General features: G+C 51.0%; 1 protein-coding gene across 1 annotated transcript in view; it reads left to right on the plus strand.

The window, feature by feature from the left end:
• Positions 1 to 22,759, plus strand: part of FBXW8 (F-box and WD repeat domain containing 8) — a 68,298-nt gene that overhangs the window by 22,815 nt on the left and 22,724 nt on the right. Inside the window, exons 5-7 of the mRNA XM_068161798.1 lie at positions 5,753 to 5,910; positions 16,415 to 16,611; positions 18,265 to 18,474. Coding sequence (XP_068017899.1) covers positions 5,753 to 5,910; positions 16,415 to 16,611; positions 18,265 to 18,474 — 565 coding nt within the window. The remainder of the gene's footprint in view (positions 1 to 5,752; positions 5,911 to 16,414; positions 16,612 to 18,264; positions 18,475 to 22,759) is intronic.

Genomic DNA, 22,759 nt, shown 5'->3' on the forward strand with positions numbered 1-22,759 from the left:
TCCCTCACCTCAGGGAAGACCTGGGGGGATGGCACCAAGCTGTGTGGTGTGGTTGATGTGCTGGAGGGAAGGGATGGCATCCAGAGGGACTGGGACAGGCTTGAGAGGTCCAAGCCAGTCTCATGTAGTTCAGCAAGGCCAATTTGCAAGGTCCTGCACCTAGGTAAGGGCAATCCCAAGCACAAAGCCAGGCTAGGTGAGGAGTGGCTTGAGAGCAGCTTAGAGGAGAAGGACTTGGGGCTGTCAGTTGATGAGAAACTCCCCAGGAGCCAGCAATGGTCTCTGGCAGGGAGGGGATTCTGCCCTTCTGCTCTGCTTAGACCCCACCTGCAGCACTGTGTTCAGTTCTGGTGCCCCCAGCACAAGGACCTGGGACTGCTGGAGAGGGTCCAGAGGAGGCTGCAAAGATGATGAGAGAGCTGTTGAGCCTCCCCTGTGGGGACAGGCTAAGAGAGTTGGGGCTGCTCAGCCTGGAGAAAGAAAGCTCCAGGGAGACCTCAGAGCAGCCTTCTAGGACCTGAAGGGGGCTACAGGAGAGCTGGGGAGGGACTTGTGACAAGGGCTGGGAGGGACAGGACCAGGGGCAATGGATTGAAGCTTGAGGAGGGCAGATTGAGACTGGAGATCAGGAAGAAATTCTTTCCAGTGAGGCTGGTGAGACACTGGCACAGGCTGCCCAGGGAGATTGTGGATGCTTCCTCCCTGGAGGTGTTCAAGGCCAGGCTGGAAGAGGCCCTGAGCAACCTGGGCAGGTGGGAGGTGTCCTGCCCATGGCAGGGGGGTTGGAACTGGATGCTTTTTAAGGTCCCTTCCAACCTGCTGCATTCTGTGATTCTTTATGTTGAGTCTGGAGCAGGGGGCAGAATCCATTTCACCTCAGTGTTGTGTGCTGTGATTTGAGTTACCTTCTTGCAGTGGTTTTGATGGAGAGGTTTTTGAGCTGGAGCATTCTGAATTACCACTGTCTCAGCTTGAGCCTTCCAGAGAGGATGAAGCTTAGGAGCAATTTGAACCAGCTTAAAAAGGGTTTGGTCTTGGCTTTGCATGTTTAATTGGGCCTTATTCTTAAGTCTGCTGAGGAGGTCACTGCCTAGGTCCCTTAATTAAGCACATGAAGGACTGGGTAGGGGCTTTTGGTGGAATAAAGATCCAAGGTGTGAGGTGCTTGTTGCAGCAGGACCATGCAAAGGACTCCTTATTGTTCTTGCTTATCAACAGGCATCAGTCTAAACAGAGCTAGAGCTAAAGCTTGTTGCTGGAGCAGAACTCCTCCTGACTGCAGTAAAATGCATTGACATTGCAAGGACCTCAGCATCAGATCTTCTGAGTATTAACAGATGGTCACTGGCTGCCTGAAACCAAGTTGTTGGGTTGGTTTTTGTTGTTGTTGTTGTTGTGTTGATCACCACAGGTATCTGGAAACTGAACAGACTTTGCCTTCTGGACACCAAACCTGAGTGTGAAACAAAAGGGTTTTTCTTCCTCCATTTTTTTTTCTGTTTTCTTGCTCTAAATTCTTGGGAGAAAACTAATGGAAAAACACTTCCCAAAGTGCCTTCCCAAAGCCTCCTTGGGACTGTGCTGTGATGAGTGTCCTAAGACTTGCCCCTGGAGGCAGCTGACAAAATGGACTGACAGCAGCATCCTGTTTGAAGAGAGAGGCAGCAGCAGCCTAGCTGGGACCTGCTCGTTGGAAGTGCAGCTCTGCAGTGCCAGCAGGGAGCAAGCCATGAAGGAGAGCACTTTGTCTTTGCTGCTGCCATGGACTGAATGAGTGGAGCCTTGACTGTTTGGGAAATGTTCCTGTTGACAGTTTCTCTTTTGTGTATTTGTCAGTTTATGTATTAGTTGCAGTTGTACTTTGCACAAGCACTAATTAGACAGCCATCAACACTCGGGGCCAAAGGCTTGCTAACAATGCCACTGTGATAGCAGTGTCTTAATTGGTTGAGTATAATTGTCATTAGGCAACGATAAAGACATCTGGGGCTCTGGAGAGAGATCAGCCTCCCCCTCCTCCTCTTCCCCAAATTTGTTCTGGCTCTTGCTCTCCAGCCCAGCAGAGCTTGTTCAGCTGAGACTCCGTGTTCTGACCAGTTTCCTGATGGTTTTCTCCTTATGAAATCGTCTGCCTCTTCAGCACCACTTCATTAGAGCAGTGCCCAGCTTCCATCCCTGCTTCCTCCCACATGTGCTCTGCACTTCACCACCTGCTTCCCAGCCATCGTGGGACAGCAGCAGCTTTTCATCCCCAGCTCCTTCTCCTTCGCTCCTCTGCTTTCACTCACGTGAGAGGGCACAAGGAAATGGTGCAGCTCATTGTGACACTACTGCCAGTGAAAAGCAGTTGAAATGCTTTTGATTAGGGAGGAGATATTTTTATTATGGGATGTTTGTAGAGACCATATGGAGGTAATGGTTTGCAGCTTCCCTGTGCCATCTGCATTCCACCCATTGTTGCTCCATCTCAGCAAGGTTGGGTTTTTTTAGGCTCATCTGTAAAACTTAAGCTGAATTTGCAGACTCCTTTTGCCAGAGGTATTCTTCTCTGTCCTGAACCATAGAGCTGGCTTGGCAGGGGGAAGTACAGGCAGAGTAACAGAGTGGTAAGGGTTGGAAAGGACCCCCCAGAGACTGAGTCCAGTGCCCCTACCAAAGCAGGATCACCTAGGGCTGGTCACACAGAAACACATCCAGAAGGGTTTGGAATCTCTCCAGAGAAGGAGACTCCACAACCTCTCTGGACAGCTTGCTCCAGGGCTTCAGAACCCTCACACCAAAGAAGCTTCTCCTGGGGTTGAAGTGGAACTTCATGGGTTGCAGCTTAACCCTATTGTTCCTCGTCCTGTCCCTGGACACCACCAAGAAGAGCCTGGCACCTTCATCTGGATCCCCCCACCCCTCAGATACAGACATTGATAGGGTTCCCTCTCAGCCTTCTCTCCAGACCAAACAGCCCCAGGTCTCTCAGTCTTTCTCCATAGCAGAGATGTTCAAGCCCCTTCAGCATTCTTGTAGCTTCTCTTGGGCTCTCTCCAGCAGTTCCCTGTCTCTCTTCAACTGGGGAGCCCCAAACTGGACACAATATTCCAGGTGTGTTCTCAGCAGGGCAGAGTAGAGGGGGAGGAGAACCTCCCTAGACCCACTGGCCACACTTTCCTTATGTACCCCAGGATGCCTTTGGCCTTTTTGGCCACAAGGGCAGAAAAATACAGCTCTCCCCTTTCCTGCTGACACTTCTCTTGTGTGCACACTGACACCTTCAGAAGAACGTGAGCAAAGTGGAAGGTGTCCCTGCCCACAGCAGCAGGGGGATCAGGTGATCTTCACAGGCCCCTCCTAATCCACTTGGGTTTGAGTCTGTACATTTTGACTTGGTTGAATTCCAGGATAAAATGAATTTAAGCACTTCTTGTAGTGCTGTGATGTTGGGTCTTTAATTCCAGGCTGAAGATCCATGGTATTTTTATTTGTGTCTTGAGCCCTGGATCACTTCAGCTGCAAGCTCTGGAGGAAAACCAGCAGCAGTGCAGTGCTCCTGGGCAGTGAGGCAGCCCCATGTTGCTGCTGCAGTTGTTCTGTCCTCTGCACAGAGCCTTTCTCAACTGGGCTCTGGGAGAGTGAGTGAGTGAGTGTGTGTGCACTAGGAGGAGATGCTGTGCTTCCAAACACTGCTGCTGTCAGTTGGGAATGGAAGTAGGATTCACAGGGGACTTGGGGCAGCGTGTGCAGGAGGAGGAGAAGGCAGAAGTGCTGCCCATCCAGCTGCCTCATCTCCTGCCTTGCCCTGTAAAGCAGTGAAGTAGAAGCCAGGTAACAAGGTGACACAGCTCTCCTCTCTTTCCTCTTCAGGGCAGAGAATTGCTGTGCATCTCTTACTGCTTGAGGGATTTCAACATCTCCTCAGGCACTTTAGCTTCTCACCCAGAGCTGCTCCAGACTACCTGTAACCCCTCCATGTGGGTACTCATGGAAACAGAATGGTAGGGGTTGGAAGGGGCCTCTGAAGATCATTGAGTCCAACCCCCCTGCCAGAACAGGCTCACCTAGGGCAGGTCACACAGAATCATGTCCAGGCAGGCCTTGATAGCCTCTCTGGGCAGCCTGCTCCATGGTTCCAGCACTCTGCAAGTAAAGAAGCTTCTTCTCTTGTTTAGATGGAACTTCCCTATGGTCAAGTTTATGCACATTGCCTCTTGTTCTGTCACTGGGGATCACTGAGAAGAGTCTGCCCCCATCTTCATGAGCCCCACACCTAAGTTACTTGTAAGCATTAATAGGGTCCCTGCCCCCCCTCAGCCTTCTCCAGGCTGAACAGCCCCAGCTCTCTCAGCCTCTCCTCATGTGACACGTTCCTAAAATCACAGAATGGGTTGGGTTGGAAGGGACCTTCAAGGTCATCCAGTTCCCAACTCCCTGCCATGGGCAGGGACACCTCCCACTAGCCCAGGTTGCTCAAGGCCTCATCCAACCTGGCCTTGAACAGCTCCAGGGAGGGGGCAGCCACAGCCTCCCTGGGCAACCTGTGCCAGTCTCTCCCCAGCCTCACTGCAAAGAATTTCTTCCTGATCTCCAGTCTCAGTCTGTCCTCCTCCAGCTTCAATCCCTTGCCTCTCATTCTATCACTGTAAGCCCTTGTGAAAAAGCCCTTCCTGGCTTTCTTGTAGGTGCCCTTCAGGTGCTGCAAGGCTGCTCTGAGGTTTCCCTGGAGCCTTCTCTTCTCCAGGCTGAACAGCCCCAACTCTCGAATGCTAAATTCTAATTCTAAAGAGGAGTCTTAATGTATTCAGCAATCAGTGAGGCTTTAGAAATGTTAACCAATCTGATCCATTGATGAGGCTTGAAGACTTTGAAGACTTTTTAGCAAGAGCAGTAGATTGGATGGGGGCTGCTGAGTGCTTGGTACCTACAGAAGTGCTGGGATGAAAGAGCCTTGCCTTGGGTCACCCACCCTCACCTCTTTTCTCCTGAAGTCCAGCATTGCTTGCATTGTATTTTTAAAGCTACCCTTGACAGTTGGTTACCTGTGGTAGCTCCCTTGTGTTGCTCTTGCAGCTTCCATTTACCCAACTGTCTTGGTAGACTTGATGACTTTATTCCCATTCAGTGCATGGGAACAGAATGTGCAAAGTTGCTGTGTTTGTACACAGTGTGGAAAGAAGAGGAGAATCAGAATCAGCCTAGGAGCTGTCAGTGCTGTTGGGTTTTAAGGCACTTTTTGTAGCTCCCTCAATTACCCTTCAGCTGTCTCTGTTCAGAGGTTTTGGGATGAAAATGAAGGCAGTGAGGTGCTGGATTGTGTCCAGAGAAGGGCAACAAAGCTGGGGAAGGGTCTGGAGAGCAGGGCTGGTGAGGAGCAGCTGAGGGAACTGGGGTGGTTTAGTCTGGAGAAGAGGAGGCTGAGGAGAGACCTCATTGCTCTCTACAGCTCCCTGAAGTGAGGTGGGAGTTGGTCTCTTCTCCCTAGGATCAGGTGATATGAGGAGAGGAAATGGCCTGAAACTGCACCAGACCAGGGGAGGTCCAGGTTGGAGATGAGGGAAAATGTCTTTGCTGCAAGAGTGCTCAGGAACTGGAAGAGGCTGCCCAGGGAGGTGGTGGAGTCTCCATCCCTGGAGGTGTTCAAGCAAGCTGTGGCCATGGCACTTTGGGAGACGGTTTGATGGCCATGGTGGTGCTGGGCTGAGGGTTGGACTCGCTGCTGCTCTTTGAGGGCTTTTCCAACCAAAACAATTCTGTGATTCCTTTCCAGATACACATCAGGAGAAGTGAGGCTGTGGGACACTCGCACCTGGGACTACACAGCCCCCATCCTGGAAGCAGTGCACGGCCCTGGTGATGCTGGACCTCAGCCACATGTCTCCTTTGTGAGGATAAACAGCTCCCTGGCTGCAGCAGCTTACGAGGACGGTAAGGAAGCACAACTCTCCTCCCTGTTTCACAAATAGAGAGGGGGGGAAAAAAACCCACAGCCCAACAAAACAAAACAAGCAAAGGCTTTACAAACCCCAAGCAGCTGTGCTCAGCTTTTTGTGTGCCTCTAATCCTCTGTGTACACACACACACACACTTGCTTTTATGTGAGGAAGTTGGCCACTACCCCTAAATGCATTAGGAGGCATTGGAACATAGCACCCATTAAAAACTGCTGTTTAATTCCTACTGGAACTGCTACACAAAGCTTGAGTGCCAGGCTGTAGGCCAGCCAAACTATCTTAAGCAAATAACTTGTTTGGCTATAAAAATATTAAATATTCTTCCAGCAGCCTTCTCCTCTGGCCAAAACTCCCTCGGGGGGCTCTGAGGCTTTGTTATGGGAACAGTGGTAAACTTGCATGGCTAATTAATCTGCCTCCTCTCTTGCTTTTGGCACAGTGGCTGGATGCACATTTCCTGCACTGGTTTGCAGTGGTGGGTGATTATGGTCTTTGATACAGAGAAATAAAGACTGGGAGCTAATATGGAATGAAACCCTAAGAAAATCCTGATTGTGTGCATTAGCCCAGAGTCAGAGAATGGCCTGGGATGGAAGGCAGCTTCAGGATCACCTAGTTCCAACCTCCTGACATGGTCAGAGACACCTGCTGCTAGACCAGGTTGCTGGTTGTTCTAAATATACCTAGGTGTTTGAAACATATCATGGAATCACAGAATGGCTTGAGTTGGAAGGGACCTTAAAGATCAGCTAGTTCCAACCCCCTTGCCATGGGCTTGAGTTGGAAGGGACCTTAAAGATCAGCTAGTTCCAACCCCCTTGCCATGGGCTTGAGTTGGAAGGGACCTTAAAGATCAGCTAGTTCCAACCCCCTTGCCATGGGCTTGAGTTGGAAGGAGCCTTAAAGATCATCTAGTTCCAACCCCCTTGCCATGGGCTTGAGTTGGAAGGAGCCTTAAAGATCATCTAGTTCCACTCCCCCTTTGCCATGGGCAGGGACAGCTCCATTAGACCAGGTTGCTCAGAGTCTCATCCAGCCTGGTCTTAAAGCAGGAGTGAGGCATCCACAGCTGCTCTGGCCAGCCCATTCCAGTGTCTCACCACCCTAATGTTAAAGAATTTTCCTGAATGCCCAATCTAAATCCACCCTGCTCTACTTTAATCTCTTGCCCCTTAGCCTATCACTACAAGCTCTTATAAAAAGTCCCTCCCCAGCTGTCCTGTAGCCCCTTTCAGGTACTGGAAGCTGCTGTAGGGTCTCCCCAAAGCCTTCTCTTCTGCAGGCCTAACCACAGTTAGGTGTTTTATGTGTGCTTAGCTATTTATACAAGGGGCAACAAGAGCCAGAGACCAACCCCTAGGTTTACTGCACATGGGAACAGCAATTAAGAGGCCAGGGCAGGGCAGTGCTGGCCAGTTGGGACCCTAGGCTGAGCTGCTGAGGCAGAGCTTGGCTGCTGTCATCTTTAAAGTGTTTGCTTTGACACCTCCAACCCTCTGCTCAGGTATGAATTAGGAATGCTTGAAAGTTAAGGAGGCTTGTCCACATACTGCTTGGGCAACCCAAGCAAAGTCTCCAGTCCAGACTGGGAGTGGTTTAGAAGGAAATGAAATGCTTTCTGGGTGAAAGCAAGTGTTCAGAGATGATTGGCATCCTTAGCTGTTTGGGTTTGGGCCTGGATCAGACCAGAATGGTTTTCTGTGGCTAAAAACTGTTGACAGGCAACATTTTCTGACAGCAGCAAGCCTGGTCTTGCAGAATGCTCATGAATATTATTTATTTACTGCTGTCAGAGGAAATTCTGTCACAGCGATAGTCTGAAGTGTTGGCTCTCTGTCCAGTGTGCCAGAGAATGAGAAGCAGAGGGGCCTTTGTTTGTTTTCTAGTCTCCCACTGACTAATCTAATAATTAGTCTAGGGGTTGGTTCTGTCATAGTCCCTGTTGTCAGTCCTGGGTGTGCTCTGTCTGAAGTGGTTTGCATACAGCTCGGTGTCTTTCCTGCTTCTGGGCAGGAGTTGTGATGGGCTCTGCGATGGGGCAGGGACTCTGCCCTGAGGAGCCTGGGCAGAACAGATTAGTTTCTGTGTGAATAGGGAACGGCAAAGAGTGATTTTTAGGAGTGTTTACTAACTGGAAGCTGAAAGCATCTATTTACAGTTTGGTGGAGAGGATGGTTTTCAGCTGGGGGAGGGAGAGGCTGACTTTGAGGAGAATGTGTTTGATTGTTCTTTGTTGTACTTTTCCAGCTCCCTTTTTCTCTTTGTTTGTAAGTTTGACTAACACAGAGAAACCATCTGCTAGTGTTGGAGGTGGTGCTGTCAGGCAAAGAGTCTAGACTTCCCTGTCGAATCCCTGGCTAGCAGACTGGTTCAGATAACATCAGTTTCTCCCAGTTCAACAGAGCTCACGCAGCGATGTCCTTGGCAGGCGATCAGAGGGAAGAGCTCGCAGGCAGATTCTGCTCGCGCCGCGCCGGCCTCGCAGCGCTGCCTGCTAACGCTTCCCCGGGCAGATGAAATACAGCGAGGAGAGAGATTTGTCTGAGCTGGGATGCCTGCATCCAGAGTGAATTGTGACTCCACCACAGCACTAAAGGAGAAATTGAATTGTGGCTGCTGGTGAATGTTGCCGACGGCGCCAGCCTCTGGGAGACAAGCTGCAAGGAGAGGTAAATGAGAGAGAGGGAGAGAGAGAGAGGCATGAGGAGAAAATGAAGTTCCCTCTGCCCATGCCAGTGCTCAGTGGGGGCACTGGATGTACACCTGGGGCAAGGGGACTTGGCAACTCGAGCCACAGTTGTGATTTTTGAATTCCAACCCACTGGCCTCATATTTCTTCTGCCTTGTTTCCTATTGTCAGCACTGGCAGCCTTCCAGTTTGATTTTACCACTAATTGTGTTGCACGTTACCGAACTGAAATGAATCAAATCAAAATGCTTTTCCTGGAGCATTAGATAAAGCAGGCGAGGGTTCTGGGTAATGAGCAGATGCTGCTAATGCAGGGACAGGAGAGGCCTTGCCAGGACTCCATCTGCTCCATGCTTGCCTGGCTTTGGCTCTGAGCCACAGCTTTTGGGAAACAGCGGTCTACTTTAGCCATGGCTCTCCCCCCGGCCCTCCAGAGCCTCCTAGTTTGACTTGCAAACAATGTGCTCCAATGAGAGAACAGCCTTTTCTCTCTTCTTTTTTTTGTGAATGCCATGCTTCCTACTCCTGTAGGCAGAGGGAGGAGGTGTTGTGCTTCTGCACTTCAGAGTAATGCTCTGAGACCCATCAGGAGGAGTCAGTGGCACTTCCCGAGTTGCGGAGTAGCAACCCGGCGCGAAGGTAGGTGGTTTCGGCAGGGAGCAGAAGTGCTCCTGCTTGTTGGCAGGCTCCAGGAAGGGAAGTTTGGCAGCACTACTTTCTGGGACTGGAAATCTGCTGTCTTGTCCATTCTGATGCCCTTAAAGCTGCTTGTGGGCATTGTCCCTTCTGTGCCCTCTTTGCAAAGGCAGAGATGGAGTTGTGAGTTTGGTGCCTTCCCCTCTGTGCCAGGACATGCTGCAAGGTGGCAAAAGCTGGGAAATGGGCTGGCTGCAGCAAAGGGAAAAGTTTCAGAAGGCAACTGCATGTGGCAGATGGTGGTGGATTTATTCCCATCAGATCCATACAGGTGGCTGTGGGTGCAGCATCCTTGGTTTGGGTCAGTGGTGTGTGACTGCATGTCCTGGTCAGAGAACACCACCTCCAGAGTCCCTCAGTCAGGGACAAAATGCAGACTCTGCTGTGTGCCTTCTCTGAGGGACTGTCCAGAGAGGAGGTCGTTTGGTCTCTCTGAGAGGAGTGGTAGAGCTCAGTTCTTGGTGAAAGCTGATGTGGTAGTGGTGGTGTAGAGGCCCAGCTCTTCTGGCTGAGGCCTGATCTCTCACTGTTCAGTATGGTGAGCAGTTTGCTGCACTGGCTGAAAGCTGAGGAACAGCCCTGCAGTGGAGAGAAAATGTCATGTTTCAGCCCATAAACACCCAGCACCAGGTGAGGTTCAGCTTTCTGGGTACTGGTGTTCCCTCCACCTAGGAGGGAGAGAAACTCCACATTTGAGATAAGAAGTTCTGAGGCTTCAGGCTGCTGTTCATTTTCACCCTGTGTTTTGCAGCTGCTGTTTGTACTACTCAGAAGTTTGGTGGGATCTGAAAATCTTGACAAAGCAATGACCCCAGCTTGGAGTTAAAAAGTACAAGGAAGAAAAGAGGGAATGGGTTGAAGCTTGGGGAAGGCAGATTGAGACTGGGGATTAAGAGAAATTCTTGGCAGTGAGGGTGGGGAGGCACTGGAACAGGTTGGCCTGGGAGGTTGTGGATGCTCCCTCCCTGGAGGCATTCAAGGCCAGGCTGGATGAGGCCTTGAGCAAGCTGGGCTAGTGGAAGGTGTCCCTGCCCATGGCAGGGGGGTTGGAAACAGATGATCTTTTAAGGTCCCTTCTACCCCAAACCATTCTGTGAATCCCTGAGTAAGTGTTTTCAGCAGGTGACAGAGAAGTGTTTTGTTTAAATCAAGAGAGAAGTGGCAAACCTGCAGCTCTCAAACAGGAAAACCATCATGTAGGTGATGTGAATTGAGCAGCTTCTGACCTTCCCATGCAGTTGTGTTTAGAAGCTGAAGCAAATGAGCATGGAAACCATGAGCATGTCCAGCCTCCCTGCTCAGGCATGCACAAAGTCTTGTTGAGTTTTTTGCAGCTAGTGCACATGGAGATTGTTTCACATCCTTCCTGAGGCTCACTGCAGCTGCTGGTCACCTTGTCTTACTGTGGAGGAGCTGAAGCAATGGGTTGTGAGGGTAGGATCTTCCACCCCAGCCCAGCCCTCCCTCCCCTTAGCCCAGAGGAGCTTGCAGCTGGCAGCAGCATGAGTGTGCAGCTGGCCTCTGCTGTGGCTAGCTCATAGAGGAGCTGTGAGGTGCTGGATTACCAGACACAGCTACTGTAATATGTACAGGTGTGGGTGAGCATTCTTGACTTCTGTTTTGGCCTTCCCCTGTTGCAGCATTCCAGCACTTTATAGGCAAAGAGATCTTTTTGTTGTGGCAGAAGTGTTGCCTTTTACACCAGAGAGAAACTGATGTGCAAACAGATGTAAAACCAGCTGCTTTTGCAGGATGCCCTTTGTGCTTCCAGCTGCAAAGAGGAATGGACTAGTGACAGGGACTGACAGCTTCCAGCCATTCTCCTCTGCTGCAGAGGTGTGGTGCTCACTGAAACTGGAGTGCAGGCATCACCATCAGTGCTCTGTGTAAGGCTCAACAGACCCAGAGGTCAATGTTCCCCAAATACCTCCCAGGCTGGAGTGGATTACAGTGAATGGACCTTTCCTCAGGCCACTTTTCAATGATACAGAATCATAGAATCACAGAATTGTTTAGGTGATCATCAAGCTAGCACCACCATGGCTATTAAACCGTGTCCCAGGATGCCATGGCCAGAGGTTCCTTGAACACCTCCAGGGCTGGGGACTCCATCACCTCCCTGGGCAGCCTCTTCCAATCCCTGACCACTCTTGCAGCAAAAACATTTTTCCTCATCTCCAACCCAGACCTCCCCTGGCACAATTCCAGGCCATTTCCTCTCTTTCTGTCACCTGATCCTAGGGAGAAGAGACCAACCCCCACCTCACTCCAGCCTCCTTTCAGGGAGTTGTAGAGAGCAATGAGGTCTCCCCTCAGCCTCCTCTTCTCCAGACTAAACCAGCCCAGTTCCCTCAGCTGCTCCTCACCAGCCCTGTTCTCCAGACCCTTCCCCATATGTTGGGTTGGAAGTTTACAAACCTGTTGGGCTGAAAGTTGCAGACCTGTTACAGGGTTGGAAGTTACAAAGCTGAGTTCTTAGTGCGATCTGAGCTGAAGTGCTAAGCAGCAAGACTGGCACAGTGACTGTAATGCCAAGTGTCAGCAATTGTACCAGCCTCATCAGCTCCTTGCACTGAACTCATTTCCTTGAGCCAAGATGACATAGAAGCAAAGCTCTGAAGCCTGAGTGGCTTTGAGGAGTTAGAATTCAACTGGAATGATCACAGCTGTGGTGCAAGATTGTAGCCTGCTGTGGAACTATTGCTGCTGATTCTGATGTGGTCACTTTCTAGCACTTAAAAAGAAACAAACCAAAACCCCATCACCCCAAGAACCCCTGCCCAGCCAAGGCACTGGGGGCTTGCAGCCTTACCTTCACCTTAGCAAAGATGCTGCCTTGGAGATGAAGTCCTGGGCACTGCTGGAGGCAGGCAGATAGCCTGCACAAAGCAGTGATCTCATCTGCACTGGTAAATCTTACACCCAATGTGTTTTTATGCTGCCATACTAATTACTTGAAGTGTCATGGTGGCTTGCTGCTTCATCCTCTTGCACAAACATGATTGACTGGGGCAGAGGCTTGCATGCTAATAAAGGCATTGTGCTGTTTCTGCAGTGAAACAGGGAGCACAGAGTGTTTTCAGTAGCACTGTAAGACCTAGTAGTAGCTTTACCTCTAGATAAATCCAGTGGAGTGTTTGATGTACAGACAGCATTGGGCACTCTTTGGGAGGAAGGGAGAAGCAAAGGAGACCAACAATCCCTTTGCAAGCAGCTGCTTGTTCATCCTGAGAGAACATGGTGTTTCTCTTGCTCTTTGCCTTCCTTTGGATCTCCTTTTTCCCCTCCTTTGGATGTTGTTTTCCCCTCCTTATATCACACTCCTTCATTAAACAGATGTTAACTGGTGCCCTCACAAGTCACTTACCAGGGATGTTTAATGTTACCAGGGATGTTTTCACACCACGTTGTGCATCAGGTGTTGCAAGTGCTGTGTCTGCCTGATGATTTTTTTTTCCCCAGTTATTTTGGACACATTTTGCTGTGGAACATCTGTTAAAAACAACTAATGAATCCCCAGACTCCAACTGATTCCACTCTTCCATGAGCCATTTTTACTGCCTTCTCTTTCTGTGGGGTTCCAGATGCAGGAACAAGAACTGCAGCTTTGTTGCCCAGCATTAGAGAGCAGAGATCTGAGCAGTGGCTTCCCCAGTTTGCTTGTGTGGTCAGAGCAGGGTTCTGGGACTTGACTGGTTTTTGCAGACCTTTCATAAATGAATGCAGTGTGCCCAGGTGGCCAAGAAGGCCAACAAGATCCTGGCCTGCATCAGCAATAGTGTGGCCAGCAGGAATAGGGAAGTGATTGCCTGTATGGAGCACTGGTGAGGCCACAGCTTGAACACTGAGTACAGTTTTGGGCCACCCACTTCAAGAAGGACATTGAGGTGCTAGGTTATGTGTGCAGAGAAGGGCAACAAAGCTGGGGAAGGGTCTGGAGAGCAGAGCTGGTGAGGAGCAGCTGAGGGAACTGGGGTGGTTTAATCTGGAGAAGAGGAGGCTGAGGGGAGACCTCATTGCTCTTTACAACACCCTGAAAGGAGCTTGGAATGAGGTGGGAGTTGGTCTCTTCTCCCTAGGATCAGGTGGTAGAAGGAGAAGAAATGACCTGGAATTGTGCCAGGGGAGGTCTGGGTTGGAGATGAGGAAAAATGTTTTTGCTGCAAGAGTGCTCAGGGATTGGCAGAGGCTGCCCAGGGAGATGGTGGAGTCCCCAGCCCTGGAGGTGTTCAAGAAAGCTGTGGCTATAGCACTCTGGGACATGGTTTGATGGCTGTGGTGGGGTTGGGTTGAGGTTTGGACTCAGTTATCTTAGAGGACTTTTTCAAACCAAAGAGTTCTGTGATCCTATGAATACACTCTGTTAAAATCAGGAGAATGCTTCTCAGAGATGTGTTAACAAGTCTTCACTGAAAGCAAATCAGCTTCCTCCTCCCCTTCACACAAGGGATAGATGTGCTGAAAATCACCAAAAAGGGGAGGTAGCCCTGCCTGCAGGAGGAGCTTGGCAGCAGTATTCATCCTCTGATGACAGTGTCCAGTTCTAACATCCATGATCTAATGTCACTCCATCTTTTGTCATTGCTGTGGGTTGCTTTCCTTGTTTAAACCAGCTGTCCTGGAGATGGGGCTTCACCCATTCCCATTCCCTTTGTGTGTGCTTGGAGCCAAGGGCTCGCTGTGAAGGCTCCCAGGTGCTGCTGCCCAGGCTGCGTGTGGGGCAGAGCAGGCTGGGGGAGGCAACGGTAGCCTGAGCTGGCCATTTGTATTTGTTAACTGGTTTGCAGCCTGAGTGTGTGTGATGCAGGCTGGCATTCTGTTTTTCAAAACCAGTTTAGCAGTTATTTACCTTTCAAGCAATTAACATAATTACCATTATGCTAAGAAGTAATTTGGGGAAGTTCTGCTCTAAGCCCTTACGACTCCGTCGGGACAGCTTTAGTTGGGCCTTATCTTTTTGATGGAAGCCTAATTGCAGTTTTGGCTTTGTGTAAACAAACCAGAGGCAGCTAATTGTTTAGGCAAATAGGAGATTAATTTAAATATGCATCCCTAATAAAACCAAAATGGTCCCCATTATGGTCCTCAGTCCCATGGCGAGGAGTATAAATATGCAGTGGGAGTGCCATTAGACAGGGATCTTAAGGATTATCTGCATTATTTCACATGGGCAGCACTTTCCAGATACCAAATAATCTTTACAAAAGCAAACATAAATCAATTTAAACTCATTTAGATACCATTTCACTCTGTGCAGTTTCATTACCACACTCTTGCTTCGCCTCCTCTGGGACGCGGGAGGAGTGTTTGCAGACTGGCAGTGGTGCCCGTCCGCAGCTGGCTGTCAGAGCTTTTATGTCTCCTTCTGAAGGGAGAGCTACCATTAATCATTTCATCATTAATGGCCATGCTCATGTAGAAGGAAGGCTTCTCCAGCCCTGTCTGTCAGGGCTGAAGATTGCTTCTCTCTTAATTCCGTGCAGAGGTGGCCCAGAAGTCTCCAATTCCCTCTGTCCCTTCTGTTCTCCTGTACCCTCCTGATTGCTTCAGGTGGCTCTTGTTCAGATGATTGCTTTCATGGAGCATGCCTTTAAAGAGAGAATCACTGCTCTGTGCCAGCAGAAAGTGCAAATGTTTTGGCTTTTGACTTGGACTCCTGGGTTCCCTTCTTTAGCTTTGTGAACTCTTCTGGTTTTTCCTGAGCTTTGCTGCTGGTTGTAAACTGTAGGAAAGAGGATTAGAAGCCCTGCCCTGATGGCTGCCTGTACAGAGCCTCAGATTCCTCCCTTGAAAGCTTTGCACTATGCAGCAGAGTGACTCAAATTTGAATGTGGGATCTTCCTCACTGTTCTGTATGGAAGTTGAGGGCAAGTATATGGTGGAAAAGAATTTGTTCCACAAGGGCTTGTTGTGACAGGACAAGGGGCAGTGGATTGAAGCTGAGGGAGGGCAGATATAGACTGGTGATCGAGAAGAAATTCTTTCCAGTGAGGGTGGTGAGACAATGGGACAGGTTGCCCAGGGAGGTTGTGGATGCCCCCTCCCTGCAGCTGTTCAAGGCTAGGTTGGATGAGGCCTTGAGCAACCTGGGCTGGTGGAAAGTGTCCTTGCCCATGGCAGGGGGCTGAGATTAGATGATCTTTGAGGTCCCTTCTAACCCAAACCATTCTATGAATCTGTGAATTCAGGTATCTGTTTAGGTCTCATCTTCTCCAAACATGGAAATCCAAGAGAAGTTGAGCAGCCTTCCTCAAGGTGGACATCAGTGTTACCTGAAAGTCAAACATTAGGACTGAATTGCAGAGAGTCTCCAATGTCTGAGGAGGTTTCACAGGTTCACAGATTGCACTGGATTGGGAGGGACCCTCAAAGGTCATTGTCCAACCACCCTGCAGTCAGCAGCACACCTCCAGCTAGATCAGTTTCCTAGTTTTCTCTGAAGCTGTTGTCTAGGTGCTGTAAGTGTCCTGAAGTTCTGCTCTGCTGTCCTGCAGCCTCTTTTCTGTTTATTCATAGAATCACAGAATGGTTTAGGTTGGAAGGGACCCCAGAGATCATCCAGTTCCAGCCCCACTGCCATGGGCAGGGACATCTTCCACTAGCCCAGGCTGCTCAAGGTCTCCTCCACCCTCACTGTAAAGAATTTCCTCCTTATCTCCAGTCTCAATCTGCCCTCCTCAAACTTCAATCCATTGCCCTTCATCCTGTCACTCCAACCCCTTGTCACAAGTCCCTCCTCAGCTCTCCTGTAGCTCTCTTCAGGTACTGGAATACTGCTCTGTCTCCCCAGAGTATTCTCCAGGCTGAACAGCCCCACATGGGAAGTTCTCCAGCTCTCTGATCATCTTTTTGTCCCCCTCTGGGCCCACTCCATCAGTTCCATGTCCTTCTTGTGCTGGGGGCACCAGAACTGGATGCAGTGCTGCAGAGCCAGAGGGGCAGAATCCCCTCCCTGTCCTGCTGCTCTCACTGCATTTGATGGAGCCCAGGAGACTCTTTCCTGTTAGAATTCTTTTAACCTGACATCTTGAAATGCTCTTGCAGGGTGTTGTTCAGTTCCCAGCTAACACACAGTGATGATTTCTGTCCCCAGGAACCATCAGTGTCTGGAGCCTGCTGCTGGGCCGGGAGCCAATCCATCACTACCAGCACAACCAGAGGGTCCAGGCTCTAGCTCTGGCTTCAGAGGGTGCCACGGTGGCCACAGCATCTGGCTTCCAGGTCAAAGTGGAAAGCCCTAATGACAAAGGGGTCTGGCAAACTGCAGGATCATTTGACATCCAGAAACTGGTGAGTCTCCAGGCTACTCATCTTCATTCCAGGAGCTCCTCTCCTGGTCTGCCACTTACTTGTGGTAGAGTTAAGAGGGACCTTACAAAGATGCTTCCTGAGCTAGGCAACAGCATTATCAGCTAGGGACTGGGATCTTGGAGCAGGGTAGGGGCTGAGCTTTTTGTCACTGAAGAGCAAGGGTGAAATGCTGGCTCAATCTCCAAGTGCAAATGAATGGAAGTCCATATGGTGCAGGAGGTTGGCTGTTTGCAATTATTTCTTTGTCAACATCAAGCTAAGTTGGCTCATTCTGAAGAGCAGTTTTCTCACATGGAGCTGGAGCCCAAGGTCTGATTCCAGATCCACACTCCCTGATTAATTCTGAGGCAGGATGTTGCAGACAAGCTAATAGTGGCACTTGTGAAGCTGTAACTGGTGGTGCAGCTCCTTCAGGTTGCACCTTCTGTCACTGAAGTTTGGAGACTCCTAATTAGAAATCAAAAGCTGGAGCTGTGTTATGTCTGAGGGTGCTGGTGGTGTTTGGAAGTACATAGCAATAAAGAGGCTTGTGGCTGCTGTCCTACTGCAGGAAGCTGGCTGTACAGCTGGTGAGTATGGAGCATGGTGAGGGCTGGAAGGAACCTCTGGAGATTGTCCAGCCCAGCCCCCACTGCTGAAGCAGGGCACCCACAGCAGCTTACCCAGCAGCACAATGGCCAAGTGGGGTCAGAAGCTCTCCACAGAAGGAGGCTCCACAACCTTTCTGGGCTCACAGTGAAGAAGTTCCTCCTCATGTTGAGGTGGAACCTCCTGTGCTGGAGTTTCTATCCATTGCCCCAGGGTGCAGCTGAGCAGAGCCTGTCCCCTCCCTCCTGACCCCCAGCCCTCAGAGATTTATTAGCTTTTGTTAAATCCCCTCCCAGGCTTCTCCTCTCCAGACTAACCCCCCCCAGGGCTCAGCCTCTCCTCATAGGGCAGTGTTCCAGTCCCTTCATCAGCCTGGTAGCTCTCTGTGGTGGGTTGGAGTTTCCCCCCAACATGAGCTTTGCCAGACTAACTCAGTTAGGAGCAAATGAAGCTGCACTGACAAGCAAAATCTACACTCTGCAATGGAATGCAATGGATGTGTCCAAAATACACAGGGCTTACAGTATTTACAATTAATAAACAGCACCAAGACCTCCCTGGCCAAGGACCAGGGGAAGCTACTAGCTGCTGGATATTTATCCAATGAATTTGTTTAGAGTAATCTTTTGTTTTCCTTTTCACACCCAATAGTGATTTGTTTACACTTTTCTGCTCAAAATCTGTAACTAAATTTTAAAGACATGGCCTGAAAGCACCACACTCTCCCCTGGACTCTCTCCCTGTCCCTCTTGAGCTGGGGAGCCCAAAACTGGATGGAGTATTGCAGGGGAGGCCTCACCAGGGCAGAGTAGAAGGGGGGGAGAAGCTCCCTCCATCTCATGAGCTCATTCCAAAGACTGGGAGCTAGGTTTCACCATGGGAGCTAAGCTTGCAAAAGCTCAGGCTAAAACATGGTCCTTGTTTGAAATGAGTCCTTAACTGGGGTAGCTGGAGCTGGCTGGGAAGCACAGAGCAGCATTTGTACTGAGGTTAGGGCATGGCAGAGAGAATTTCTTGGCTGTAACAGAAGTCTGCTCCTTTCAGGTCAACTTCCTGCACGTCATACCAAGTGTGACAGGAAACCCAGTGGCAGTGGCAGCTGCAGAGGACATTGTCTACCTCCTGAAAGCAGAGGATCCTGTGAAAATTCTCCATTCTGTCTATGGCCAGCCTGTTACATGCCTGGATGTGTCTGCTCATGAAGCAGCCTTTGGGGTCAAAACCTTTGGCTGGCTACTGAATGAGCCCAACCAGGTATTCTTCTGACTAGGTTTTGGGTTTAAGTGAGATGTTTATGCCTTCAGAATCACCAAAGGAATGAACACTGATTCATCCTTCTGCCCATTTCCTGCCCTCCCCTTCAGGTTTTGACAGCAGAGGGAAGACTGCCTTTTAGGGCTGTGCTTCTGTTGGTGTTCTTCTAGTGAGCTGCAGCAAGGGATCATCCTTACTTTGCATTCTCTGCCCCTCATCTCACAAAGGCCCCAAACCCCCTAAAAGCTCCACCCCAACATCTAAACATCCATCCACCCATCAGTCACAGTGTCACAGTGCATTTGAGGTTGGAAGGGACCTCCAGAGGTCATTGGGTCCGACCCCCTGCCAAAGCAGGGTCACTTGGGGCAGTCTGCACAGGAATGCATCCAGGTGGTTTTTGTCAGAGGAGACTCCACAGCCTCCCTGGGCAGCCTGCTCCAGGGCTCTGTCCCCCTCACAGTAAAGAAGTTTCTCCTCATTTTGAGGTGAAATCTTCTATGCTCAAGCTTGAACCTGTTGTTTCTTGTCTTGTGCACCACCAAAAAGAGCTTGGCCCCCTCCCCTTGACACCCACCCCTCAGATATTTATACACACTGATGAGATTCCCTCTCAGTCTTCTCTCCTCAGCCCCAGAGGTCTTAGTCTCTCTTCATAGGGGAGATGCTCAAGTCCCCTAATCATCCTTGGGGCTCTCCATGGGATTCTCTCCAGCAGTTCTTTGTCTTTCTTAAGCTGGGGAGCCCAAAACTGGACACAGTATTCCAGGTGTGGTCTCAGCAGGGCAGAGTAGAGAGGGAGAAAAACTTCTCTAGCCCTGCTGGCCACACTTTGCTTGATGCACCCCAGGATGCCATTGGCCCTGGACATCCTGAGCAGTGTGTCAAGCCTGGTGTCCTGGTTTAAGGTGAGACAGGTCCTCTATTGCCCTGAGACAGGCAGAAGAATGACACAAACGGATTGGAGAGTGATGGAAAGTTCAAATGGAAAAGCAGTTGATATTTTACAGAAACTGCAGAGCCCTGTGGCAAAGGTATCCCACAGCATGCAGAGGCACACCACACTCAAAGGCCCCACAACACTTCCCTTCTCCCCACCCGAGGCTGTACCCAAAACCCTCGGGGCTCTTTCTTCCTCCCCACTGCTGGGCTGGTCTCAGGCTGGCCAGGTGTGAGACTGCCCCACACACACCTTCTTATGCTGGCACTGGGCCTAAACAGGCCCTGAGATACTCCCCCACCATTTACCTGATAGGGAGGCATCTCCCATGGGAGCAGAGAGGGCAGAAAGAGAAGAGAGTGGCTTTGCAGATGGATTGATAGTGCGCAGGGTTTATGGGCAGCAATGCCAGAGGGGTAACTTATGTGGCAGCACCAGGAGGCACCCAGCATAAACTGCCACACCTGGAACAGGTAAGTGTACAACCTTAGGAGGATGCTTCTTGCTTTTGTGTGTAATCAGTTTCAGTTTGGTGGGGCAGGGTCCAGGGGAGTCACCCCCCATGGGTGCTGCTGGGCTGGAGCCCAGTGAGGGCTGGGCACAGCTTGGTGTCCTTGGGGCTTGGTGAATCTGGTGTGGGGCTTAGCACTGCTTTGGCAGCTCCTTGGTGCCGTTTCCTGGTGTGCCTCCCTCCCTCCACATCCCATGCAGGCACAGACAGGTTCTGGAACATGGCTTTTAATTGGCAAAGGGAAAACCAAAGGGTCATCTGTCCCTGCTGGCTGCAGGGCAGTTGGCCTGGATAGCCTTTGGAAGTCGCCTCCAACCCAAACCATTCTATCTAAGCTACTACAACAACATCAACAACAATATCAATATCAACAATCCCACCCACCACCCCTCCTCCCCCACACTATCTGACCCCTGCTACAGACCTAATCCCACCCTCCCCCACCCCTCCCCCTAGTTCCTCCACCCCGCCCCAGCCGTGGCTGCAGGACCCCTGCGCTTGCCGGCAGGGACTGGGCCGGGGTCCTTGCACGGGTCCAGCCTGCGCTTCCTCGGCCTGCTGTGGTGCTGGCAGCTGGGGCACACAGCAGGCAGGGAGGTGGCTGCAGGTGGAAGGCTGCCATCCTCCATCTCCACGTCGGTGGGCAGAGAGATGTTGTGGAATGTGGTGGCTTGGTGCATTTCCACGTCCGTGGCCAGGGAGATGTCGTGGTGGATTGGGCTGGCATCGTGCATCTCTACATCTGTGCTGAGGGAGAGGTCCATCCCTGAGGAGGTGAGACAGGAGAGGTGTGCCCAGGGTGCTGGGAAAGGATCTGTAGATCCTCTTTGCTGGGCAGATCTTGGCCAGGCTCCATCAGCTGTGCTCGCTGGGTCTTGCTGAGCCCAGGTGCCTGGAGTGGCAGGGGTAGAAGGGTGCCTGGGGTGCTGGAGAGGAGAGAGGGGAGTCCCAGGTGCTGAAGGTGGTGGGGAGGAGGTGAGTGGTAAGGTGCCAGGGGTGCTGGGGATGTCCTACCAGCTGGGAGTGGCTGGAGTGGCAGCAGTCTTGGAGACGTCCAGGGTGCAGGAAAGAGTGGGGGCTGCTGCCCAGGACCCTGGCAGAGGCTGGCTGATCCTGAAAGAGAGAGATGAGGCTTTGGTGGCAGTCCCAGGCTGAGCTGGGGCCAGAGGAGGCCAAGGGAGCAGGCAGAGGTGCACATGGCCCCAGGGCGAGTTTGGCCCCAGGGCGTCCTTGCCAGCCGCACTCAGTCCTTACCTGTGGCGCTGAAGAAGCTCTGGGGGAAGCTGAATGGCTGCAGAAGCTGAGGCAAGGAGGTGGCCCAGGGGCCAAAGGGTGGCAGCACCATGGCTGTGGCTGGCAGTGCCATGCTCAGTGGTACTGAGTGGACACAGGTCTGGCTGTTTGAGTTTGTCTCCAAGGAGATGGAATGTGGGGGCTTCCATTGTCCTGCCCCACCCCTGCCAGCTCTGGCAGCTCTTCATGGGGGGAGATTGGGATAGGAAAAGAGGGCACAGAGGAGTTGGAGTCTCTGAGTTCCAGCTCCATGGCCAAGTGGAGAGCAGTGTTGTCCCTCCAGTGTTCCAACTAGCAGCAGTACTGGTTCCTGTCTCTCCCTTGCCCATGGATGTGTCCATGGGATGGAGGCACCCTCAGCAGCCTTGTGGATGCCACCAATCCCAGTGGTGCATTCAACATGCTGGAGGGATGGGAGAGCCATCTGTAGGGGCTTGGCCAGTCTTGACAAGTGGGAGAACCTCATGAGGTTCAACATGGTAGATGAGGCTGGTCAAAGGTCCAAACCTTTTGTCTGGTTACTGAATGAGCCCAACCAGTTTGGGTTTCTTCTGGTTTGTTTCTAAGTGAGATGTTTATACCTTCAGAATCACCATATGAATAAAGACTGATTCATCCTTCATGCCATTTCCTGCCCTTCCCTTCAGCTTTTGATAGCAGAGGGAAGACTCCCTTTTAGGGCAATATTCTGATGCTTGTTGTTCTAGTGTGCTGCAGCAAGGGATTATCCTTGCTTTGATTCTCTGCCCCTCATCTCAAAAAGACCCCAGGTCCCCTAAAAATGCTACCCCAAAATCTAAACATCCCTCCCTCCATGAATGAGGACATCCTGAGCAGTGTGTCAAGTGTATGTACAATCTGAGCAGGATGCTTCTTGGGTTTGTGTGAGAGCAGAGTCAGTTTGGTGGGGATGCTGCAGCCACTCTTTTGGTCCCTGCTGTGCAAAAAGATACGTGGGCAAGCTGGAAGGTGTCCAGAAAAGGGCCACCTGAATGATCAGGGGACTGGCAGCCCTGCCATGTGAGGAGAGCTGGGTTTGCTCAGCCTGGTGAAGGCTTAGGGGAGACCTTACGACCAGGGGTAAGGGTGGCTGCCGGCGGGATGGAGATTCCCTTTGTACAAGGAGTCCCTTGGAAAAGGCAAGGGGTGATGGGGACAGGTTACTGCTGGGGAGATTAACATTGGGCTGCAGAAGAGCATCTGTCAGCATGAGAACAGTTGGACATTGGAATCACCTCCCAGGGGAAGCAGTGGAGTCCCCTGCCTTGGATCATTTTAAGCCTCAGCTTGACAGGGTGCTGGGCCAGCTCATTTCAAGTAGACTATGATGTAGCAAGGTTGGAGCAGATGATCCTTGGGGTCCCTTCCAACCTGCCACTCTGATTCTGTGGATTAAGGGAAGCTAAATTGTAATCCCAGGTTTGAAGCCCCCCTGTGACACTGCTGCTTTAATCAGCACACCATAGCAGGGTAGATCCAAAGCAGTCTGGCTTTGTAACCCCGCTGAAGAGTGGTGGCTGAAGCATGCCTCTCGTGCAGCT

This window comes from Melanerpes formicivorus, unplaced genomic scaffold (genome assembly GCF_026170545.1).
Source record: "Melanerpes formicivorus ecotype bairdi unplaced genomic scaffold, bMelFor1.0.p_v2 SCAF_60, whole genome shotgun sequence".
Taxonomy (NCBI): Eukaryota; Metazoa; Chordata; class Aves; order Piciformes; family Picidae; genus Melanerpes; species Melanerpes formicivorus.